This window comes from Cavia porcellus, unplaced genomic scaffold (assembly GCF_034190915.1).
Source record: "Cavia porcellus strain 051 isolate PalLab524CR breed Dunkin Hartley unplaced genomic scaffold, mCavPor4.1 scaffold_9, whole genome shotgun sequence".
In the NCBI taxonomy this organism is placed as follows: Eukaryota; Metazoa; Chordata; class Mammalia; order Rodentia; family Caviidae; genus Cavia; species Cavia porcellus.
Genome location: NW_026947492.1, coordinates 17,767,603 through 17,777,663, shown reverse-complemented (window position 1 = coordinate 17,777,663; position 10,061 = coordinate 17,767,603). Strand labels below are relative to the sequence as shown.

Genomic DNA, 10,061 nt, shown 5'->3' with positions numbered 1-10,061 from the left:
AGCTAGTCAGTGATACATTTGAAGGACAAACACAATGCAGCAAATTAAAGGCTTTCAAAGAGAAACTGACATCAGAAACATTGCTTACAGAAGACAAGAGGAAATACCTCTCTGAGTATAAGGACAATGACAACCCACTAAAAACAAATAAACAAAGTAATGATTCATAAAGAATTTTAACAGAATTGAATCTAAGAAGCATAATAGAAAAGTTTCCAGAAAGCAATATGAAATTGTTTAACATTTAAAAATGAAAAAACAAGAATATATCACCAATTTTTAAAAGAGATTACCCACACATTGAAATTATCAAAGATAAATGTTCCAGGAAGCACAGACAAGCCTATGAAAAATGAATGAAAAGGTAGACATTTTGTAGGAGTGTAAGAATTATTAAAAACCATACAGAGATAAACTATGGTGTTGAAAATTATAGTTGATGCTTTAAGTATCAGAAACGTTTAAATTGTAACCATTGTTACAAGGAAGAAAAGCAAAATGCAAGAGAATGAAAAGAATAAAAACTTTTCAATAACAATGTGTTTATTCTTTAAATAAATCTCAAAAACTATAATAAATAGTTATGAAATTAATAAGCAAATTTATCAAGGTAACTGAATATATTAACACACAAAATTTGCATCACTTTCTTATACCACTGACGGCAAGCTTGTTAGAAACGAATTTCCAAACTGCAACCCAAAATCCACTTATTTCTCACAAAGTACCAAGGCTGCAATTAAACCTAAACATTCATATTTTAGTTAGAAAAAAAATTCATAGATTAACATTTTCTGATTTAAGGTAAAATAAATAGCACATGTGCCATAGGGCCACTACCACTTCTAGAAACTAAAATTAAAACTGATAGTGCACTAGTCACAACACCAAAGTACACAGTTTAAAAGCTAGCAAGATATTTCAAACCATTAATAAAAGCATTACTCAAAGCCTGTATAAAAAAGGAAACAAAATGCATTTACAATCAGAAGACTCAGTGTTCATGAAGTGAGTCCCAAACTAACCTATGTAATCAGTATAGCCAGAATTTGCATCTCGATCACTATTTTCTTGGTATTACAATGCTTATTGCAAAGTTTAAATTGAAAACAAAATGTATTAGAAAAGCAAATTTGAAAAATGGTAAGCTGGAAAGCTTGCATCACTAGATATTAAAATCTAATATTAACTAAGATCACATATTTAAGAAGATCATTAAAACCCAAATAGAGAACCCAAGAAGATATACAAATACATAGTAAACCGATTTTTAACAAACTATTTGAAGCCTAACAAAATAGTCTTTTCATTTTTGATCCTCCACTGATTTATGGAACAATAGATCCTACACATACAAAAGTAAAATAAAACAAAAATCAGCAAATTACAATAATACTGTGCAAAAGTATACTTTGCATAAATCATAGATTGAAATGAAAAACCTGAAACTACAATAGCTTTGGAAACAGATAGAATATGCTTTTGACCCTAGTTTAGGCAAGGGTATCCAATACACTTAAAGAATAACCCATATTTTTTAAATGATCACTAAGAATTCCTTGAAAATTACACCTTTCTCTGTTGAGGCAAGGAGGATAGTTCAAAAATAAAGCATTGTTGTGAACTAAAAGAGTCTAAAGAAATAGAGTAATTGAAAAAAATTAATAGAGTAATTGAAGGCAATGAGAAACCCTCACTAGGATCCTGTCACCAAAAATTAAAAAAAAATTAGTAACAATAAAAAGACTTGACTGATGAATTAGTCAATTTAAAATAAATCTTAGTAATTACAATAGTGTAAATGTTAAGGATTACAAATACTAAATTCCTATAAAGTGTAACTATTAAGGGATTATGGGTAACAGATATATGGAAAGTCTAGATATTATTTCTGATTGATTCAGAATAAAAAGTTAAAAACTTGAAAATTTGTGGTTGGGGATTTAGCTCAGGGACAAAAGAACCTACCCGGCAAGTGTGAGGTCATGAGTTCAGTTCCCCGTAGAAAATAAACAAAAAGAAATTTGCAAACTTCTGTGAGAATCACTTACGGGAGAATTAAAAAAAAAATAACTGAGACTGACAAATTTATTACAAATCACACATTCAACAAAGAAATAGCATCCAGGATGTATTTATAAACCATTTCCCTCCCAGAAGAAAAAAGGGCAAATTACTTAAGCAGACATTTCATTTAAAAATATATAGATGCAAAAAAGAACATTAAAAAGATATTCAGTATCATTAATCAACAGAAATACAGATTAAAACACATCTACTAGGATGAGCTGGAAAGTAGCGTGACAGAACCAACTCTCATGAGAATACAGACTAACTACACTTCTCTTTCATGAATTTAATTTAAGGGAAGTGAAAACTTGTTATTACAGGGAAACTTGTCTGTAAGGTAGTGAATTTGTAATCCTCTTCATTTCTGAATCTTTTCCACGAAATTATCCTAAAGAAACTAAAACTCCAGTCGCTTCCAACATTGGAATGCTAGTAAAAAATCTGTCAAATAAAGGTAAAGAAAAAAAATACAAGCATATACATTTTGCACAGGAACAATGGTGGTACTTTCTACTGTGCTGTAAAAGACAACCTAGGTCATATTCTCTGGTCCTCAGGAGACCACAGGAGCCCAGGCTTAGGAATTGATACTCAGTATTTCTATAAGGCGTCATGGGCACCTGCTGTGGGAACTTGAATAGATTTGCTCCCTTTGGGTCAACCCTTTCCAAACTCCTGTGAGACTTTCTCATGACTCACTCATTGGTTGCTTAGAGGGAGAAATTAAAATTAACCATATTCATCATTCAAGTGCAATAGTAGGGAGACACTTTGAATTGCAAAGTGCCTGCACCCCTTTCTGTTCTGTTCCCTTGAAGAATGGACTCCCATCTAGATTACAGGCTTCATGCTAAGTGTATCTTCTATTGCCTGTCCCTTACACGCTTAAGCCCTTGTATATGATAATACTGCCCCATCTCCACACTTCAATTATACCAACATTTCGGGGATTACAGCGATATCTACAGTGAGCCTCAGTATTTAAGACAGGACTGAATAAATCATGAACAATTACTAAGTCATCTGTTGTATTCTAACAAATACATGTTGCGAGCAATGTTAATAAACTAAGTGCACTCAAACAAAGATGATAATTTGTAAACTGTTTATAAACAATTCATTTTTAAATTATTTTTATGAATAGCAATTAATATTGATTGAGCATTTCCATGAAATTGGGGTTGTATTATTTTCCTTGTGCTCAGTAGCTCCTTTAGAGTAAAAAATTGACATTGGTAAGTAGGACAGGAAACTAAAGCATCAAGAGGTTTCCTCATGGTTGGAACATGGTTAATACCTTGATCATACAACTAGACAATGACTTAACCTTAAATCCCTCTGACTTCCAAGTCAATGTTGCCATAGCTATTTTTCCACTAAGAGCAGTAGACGTGATAGCTGTCCATAATGTCACTTGTGTGTGTATGCTTAGGTTCATTTGTTCATTGCTGAACAAATCAAGTAAAGCCATATATTTTGGTTGACTGCAAAAAAAGAAATTATTCTAAGCTGACTCTGAAGAGGTGGAGGGGCCTGTTTGCTTCCAATCACAATTTCCCTCACATAGGTGGGTAAGAGTCCTTCATGTGGGAGCACAGAGGGATAACGTAGATCCCCGTACCTGCTGTATCACTTCCTGCCTTCTTTAATTCACTCCTCTTTCTCATGGGAAGAAACCTGGGCTCTGTCCTTCTGGGTCTATATCTCTTTATTCTGTCACTTTTGGGGAAGCTGAGAAGAGATGGGATGTGGCGATGACTATGTGCTCAGCAGAAGGAGGCTAGGAGAGTTTGATTATCTTTACAAGGAAGATTCTGACATTTGCAGTTGTGTTTTGCAGGGCCAGTTTGATGCTTCCTAGGTGTATTTTATACTTTTCCAGTGACCGCTAAAAGACCATTAAACTAAAAAAAGCTTACTTTTCATTTTAGTATGCAAAGAAACAAGAGAAGAGAAACTTAGTAAAACGCATTCCCTTGAGAAAGAGTGAATTCACCATCAGTGTAAATAACTAGATATGGATTAAAAGACATTCTTTCATGCACATGATGCAGGACATTTCTGATTAGAAAGTGAGGTCATCCTTACATCTGCCCTCTGTATCTCATGACTTTGAGACTCCTTGATTTTATTATAATGTGTTTTTGAATATATGTAAGTAGAGAAAATGTTCTGATTTAAGTATGACAGGCCTTAGCTACTTCTAAAACAAGAAGAACTATTACTATAGCTATATCAGTAGTAGCAATAATAACAACAGTTTGATGCCATTTGGATGCATTCTAAGAAGCATAGAGACACAAACCAGAGAGAAGGGCAGAATGCTGATGAAGATCAGTCCCTGAAGATTTGGCAACTCCTGTACATACTTTTTTGTAAGAACCACAGTTAAAAAGCAAACTGAAAACTAAATTAGATTTAAAAAATATCTCCAGGCATTATAACAATTGCTTTAGGTTACATAAAATACTTCTATACCTACTTTAAATCTAAGAGACAAATAATATACATTCCCATTCATTTGGGAAAGTGAAACACAGAGAATTTAAGTAATTTTTTTTAAAATTTCTACACCTATAAATGAAAAGAGTTGAGATGTACACACAGAACAGTGAGAATGGCTTTTAGAGTAGTTGCTAATTCTGACTTCCTAAAATTCACTAATAAAAAATGTTAGCTTTAAATTATACTTGCTCTTTATAATGCAATTTTGTGCTCCTCTGAATCCCACAAAATCACTTTAAAGTTGTAGCAAAGAGCACCAATTTGCAGATAAAGACACTGGAGCTTAAGCTTTTCTGGAAAGCAACTCCTACCCAGATCGCCTGACTCCAAGTGTAGTGTTTTTTTTTTTTTTTGTTTGTTTGTATTTTACTATACCACTCCCAGCTCTGAAAAAAAAATGTATACAAAATTTGCCACTGGGTGAAGAAGAAAATCATTCAGCTTTATTCTGCAGATTTGAGGAAGTCTTCCCAGTACGCTTGCGACCATTAAACATCTTTACCTACAATTCTCTAAGTGGTTATAGCACCAGGTAACAGTTCAGGAATGTAAATCTCTTAAGATTACACAATTTTAGGTAAATAGCTCCCAATGTACAGGGATATGTCACATTCTGAAGATGATTCCCAAATGTGCACATTAGATTATGGTGTAATTTAAGCACAATTTCCATCATATTTGTTCTGTTCAGAAATAGCAGCTTGTTTTGTGTGTGGTGGCACAGGCCTGTAATCCCAGTACTCGAGAGACTGAGGCAGGAGGATTGTTGCAAGTTCAACACCAGCCTGGGGTACAAAGTGAGCTCAAAGTCAGCTTGAATTGCATAGTGAGACCCTGTTTAAGAAAGAAAGAAAGAAAGAAAGAAAGAAAGAAAGAAAGAAAGAAAGAAAAAAAAAAGAAAGAAAGAGAGGGCCTGAATTCTTGTTCAACTCCTATTTCTGAGTCTCTATATTTATTAAACCTGCAGACTTTCTTGCTTCATATATATAGCATGATATTATCTTGCCTGTGAAAGTAAATCTCTTTAAATGGTGCTTAAGTTTACTATTTCAAGTCTTCACAATTTTAGTACATTTATATTAACACAAAAGCATTCGTGTAAAATAAGTATCCATACACTATTGAAGTGTATTTTGGGATGCAGAAGTAGATCATAAAAAGAACTAAAAGAGGAAATTATCAACTCTGGTTCCTTCAATATTTTGAAGATTCATTAATGTAGCATATATTAAAAAGGAAAAGTAATTTTTCATATGATTCAGGATATCCAAGTGAAAAACTGTCTAATCAGAATTTGATAGGAAAATCTAAAGTTAAAACTAGATACAGTTAGTGGTGTAAATTTCTAAATTATCTTGCAGAAATTAGCCTTTGCCAAAAAAAAAAACCTCTATGATATTGAATTTATGTCATATTTCTTTTTCCCTTAGGTTTATGGATACAAAAGATTTCTGAGTAACAAAAGATGGGAGAGACAAACCTGGCTTAATCATCTTACTAGATAGTATTTCCCTATGATTTCAAGCAAAATAGTTAGATTGGTTAGGTATCTGTCGATTGCAGACTTCAGAAAGGAGAAAATTCCAAAAATTATGCATAAATACTCTGTTAATCATTACAATACAAACCTTTCAGAAACATCTCCGATTTTCATTCTAATAAAACATCTCTGTCTTAGTCACTTTTTACTCATCACTGAGACAAAATACCTGAAGCCCAAGTTGGGAAAAGAAAGATTTATTTCTTTCAGTTTTTGGAGGTTTCAGTCCATACTCAGTTGGCTCCAAGGCAGGCAGGCATGGCTCATGGTGGCTGCAAACAGCAGGCAGGAACCAGCAAAGGACAAGGCACACCTTCTTCCTGCCATTACATCACATCCTGGCTCCACCCCTGTGTGGGTGGAGCACTGACACCATCAATCCAAGCACTAGACAATGAGCCATCACAAATGAACAATGCAAACTCATGAGGCCTGGGGGACACAACATAAACCATGACAGCCTCTTACAATAAATACCTATCCTTAAAGACAAAAACAGGCTCAGGGAACTGCTGGTATTTTTTCCATTGAAAGCAATCTTTTCACATTTCCTGATTCAAAATACCTCAAAATTTACCAACATTTCCAAAAGTATCGGACTCATCAGTTATCCATAAATTTAAGTCACGTTGATACTCTGACAGTACTGTCTTTATGTATGGCCTTCCTATCAACAGGGCACAAGTCCGCAGGCAGAGAAAAGCTTTGTGCTCATATCAACTGTTTTATTTTCTTAAGTGGATCTTTTTATAGCAAAGAAAAATCATCTGACCTGTGAGACCTCATTTTCCAAATTTACTGACATCCTAAATTTCCTTCAGTGTTAGGCTTTTAAATAAACAGTTCTTCTTATTTATTAAGGACAGGTGGTACTTAGGAATTCACAGTGTACATTTTTCTCTTTATTTTTAGTGGTTATCCAGAGTTTACGATTTACATTTACATCCCCTCTAAGTCCAAATTTCAGCCATACTATATCATTTAATAGGTAGTGCAAACTTCTAAATTATCAAGAGTAATTTATCCAACTTGTGTTACTGCTGTTACTCATTTTATTTCCACATAAACATAGAGAGGTAGTTAAACACATCATCTTGATTATTAATCTGAACAGTGAAATCAATTAAGAGTATGAAATGCACCTTCTCTACTCCTCTTTACTTCTTTATATAAGTCCTGGTTTCTTATCTACATTTTTCATTCAAGAAACGAGAAAGTAAGGAGGGAGAGACAGGAAAGTAAAAAGAATTAAGATGTCTTATGTGCATGTGTGTGTCCCCACAATACATGTAATAGTTACATAATGCAAACACATACTAATCAAGAATTTCTAAAAAGAAATACTTTAAAATGAATGATAATAACTAGAAACCTTCTGAAATTTAAGAAATTTTCTACTCTGTCATTTTCTAGTTCACAGTCAGATATATGTAGAGCATAATTTGAAGACCTTTTGAGAACTAAATGGATGCTGTTCTCCTAAAAATGTACAGTAAATCAAAATATCCCTGAAAAGACATTTTTAATAATAATATTGGAGGGAAATCTAAATTAGATAAATTTTTCTACATAGAATTATGCATGAAAACTAGGCAGAAAAGAAAGACATAGACAGAAAGAGAAAGAAAAATAAAGAGTAAAGGAAAGAAAAATTTAGGTGAATTAGTGATTGAGTATAGACAATATGCTATGATAGAATATAAATGATGAATGTATTTTAATTTTTTCAATTTTTATTTAAGGTTTCATAACCTGTATTATGACACAGTTGACGTAAAATTATCTCTCTATACTTAAATACACAGCTTAGTAAGGATTTTTCTCCTTGTCCACATCCATAGAAAATTACATGTACATGTATACACGTGACATAAAGCCATCATCATTTACATATGTGCAAATATATATATATATATATATATATATATATATATATATATATATTTCAGCATCCTCAACATTTTTCCCTTCACCTGTCCCAGGTAAATAACTATTTGCCTCAGTGAGTCCATGCTTTTCAGTGAGATATATGCACTCTAGAGATTTTTCATTCAAAAGTTATCACACCTGATGTTTGATTTACTACAGGAGTAAACCCATGCAGATATTTCAAGATATGTTTAAAAATCAGTTAAAAATAAGTTCTCAGGCTGATTGTTGAAGAATTCTCCAAATTGAGACATAATTTGTTTGAATTAAAAATGAGCAAGTTGTGTGTAGCAGTGGAGTGGAATAATGAGAGGCCGCTATGTTGAGTGTGCAGGTTTCACACAATCACTGTACAGGCCACATAAATATTAAATAAATGAAGGGCTTATTTCATAGTGGTGCTCTCCAGGGACTGGGGACTGTGACTGAAAGATAGATGTGGAGGCTGCAGTACATGCAGAACTCAGAAACAACCAGTCTTTTATAAAGCTACAATAATAAAAGATAAATGGGGACCCATTAGACTGGGCATATCACAGCATGTACATGGGTCGGTAACAGATTTTACACTGTGCTTAGTTTTATTAAGTCAGACAAACAGCAAATAATCTTAAAGAAGACAAGGGATGGATTATGGTGGGGAAATACTTGTCTAGCCTAGAGCCAGTCAAAGCTAACGATTACAGGTATAGAGTTGATTTGAGTCATGTGATTTTTGGAGTGGGTAGATGAAGAGTGAGCACCAGTCACTGCTGGAAGTTAGTGTTTTCACTGTGCTAAGGACTATGGAATGAGCACATGAAGAAAATGGAGAAAGTGATGGAGATGGCCTTAGGAGAATGCAAGATCATGTGATACTCTGTTTCTTTTTTTAGTCTGTGTCTTAGTTATACCTTTGAGATAATCTAGAGAGAAATAGCATTAAAGGGAACATGATAACAAAGAAGTAATGTCAGCAGAATCCCAACAAGTGAAAAACATTTTTGCAGACTAAAAATGACACACATCAATCCATATAGTAGAATATTCAAAGTCTTGGATCTCATGATGTGTATGAAAGATGTCCTCCATAGTACTTTGTTCACAGGAATATTCTTCTCTCTAACATCTTCTTCAGAGCAACATTGACATCTTTATTCCTCAGGCTATAGATAAGGGGGTTCAGCATGGGGACAACGATAGTATAAAACACTGAGGACGCTTTCCCCTGGTCCATGGAACTGACTGATGATGGATTCAGATACATAAATGCAGCAGAACCGAAGAACACAGCAACAGCTGAGAGGTGAGAGCTGCAGGTGCTGAAGGCTTTGGACCTGCCCGCAGTGGAGCGAATGCGGAGGATGCTGGCTATGATGACGATGTAGGAGCTGAGAATGGTCAGACTGGGGACAAGGATATTAATTCCACTAAAGACTAGTATCAATAACTCATTGATGTAAATACTGGAACAAGAGAGCTTTAGGATAGAAATAAGATCACAGAAATAGTGGTTGATCACATTCAGCTTGCAGAAATAAACCCTAACCAGGCAGCCTGTGTGAACTGATGCACAAACCACACCTATTGCATACACTGCTGAAATCAGAGAAATGCAAGCCTGCTGAGACATGGTGACACTGTAAAGCAAGGGGCTACAGATGGCAACATAGCGGTCATAGGCCATTGTAGCCAACATGTGACACTCTGAGATAGCAAAAACCAAGAAGAAGTAGAGTTGTGTCATGCACTCGGGGTGGGAGATGATGTTCTGCTTTGTCACAAAGCTGATCAGCATTTTGGGGGTGATGAGAGTGGAATGGCAGAGGTCAATGAAGGACAGACTGCTGAGGAGATAGTACATGGGGGTATGCAGGTGAGGACTGAGCCCGATCAGGGTGATCATGCCCAGGTTCCCCACCACTGTGAACACGTAGATTCCCAGGAAGAGGAGGAAGAGGGGCAGCTGGAGCTCTGGCTGCTCTGAGATCCCAGTCAGGATGAATTCAGTGACTGTGGAAAGGTTTCTGGATTCCAT

The 10,061-nt window shown here is 34.8% G+C and overlaps 1 protein-coding gene across 1 annotated transcript; it reads right to left on the bottom strand.

Annotated features, from left to right (window-relative positions):
* Positions 1 to 9,125: 9,125 nt before the first annotated feature.
* LOC100731578 (olfactory receptor 8G5-like) lies at positions 9,126 to 10,061 on the bottom strand. The gene has a single exon (XM_023566250.2). The coding sequence runs from the start codon at positions 10,059 to 10,061 to the stop codon at positions 9,126 to 9,128; it is 936 nt and encodes a 311-aa protein (XP_023422018.2).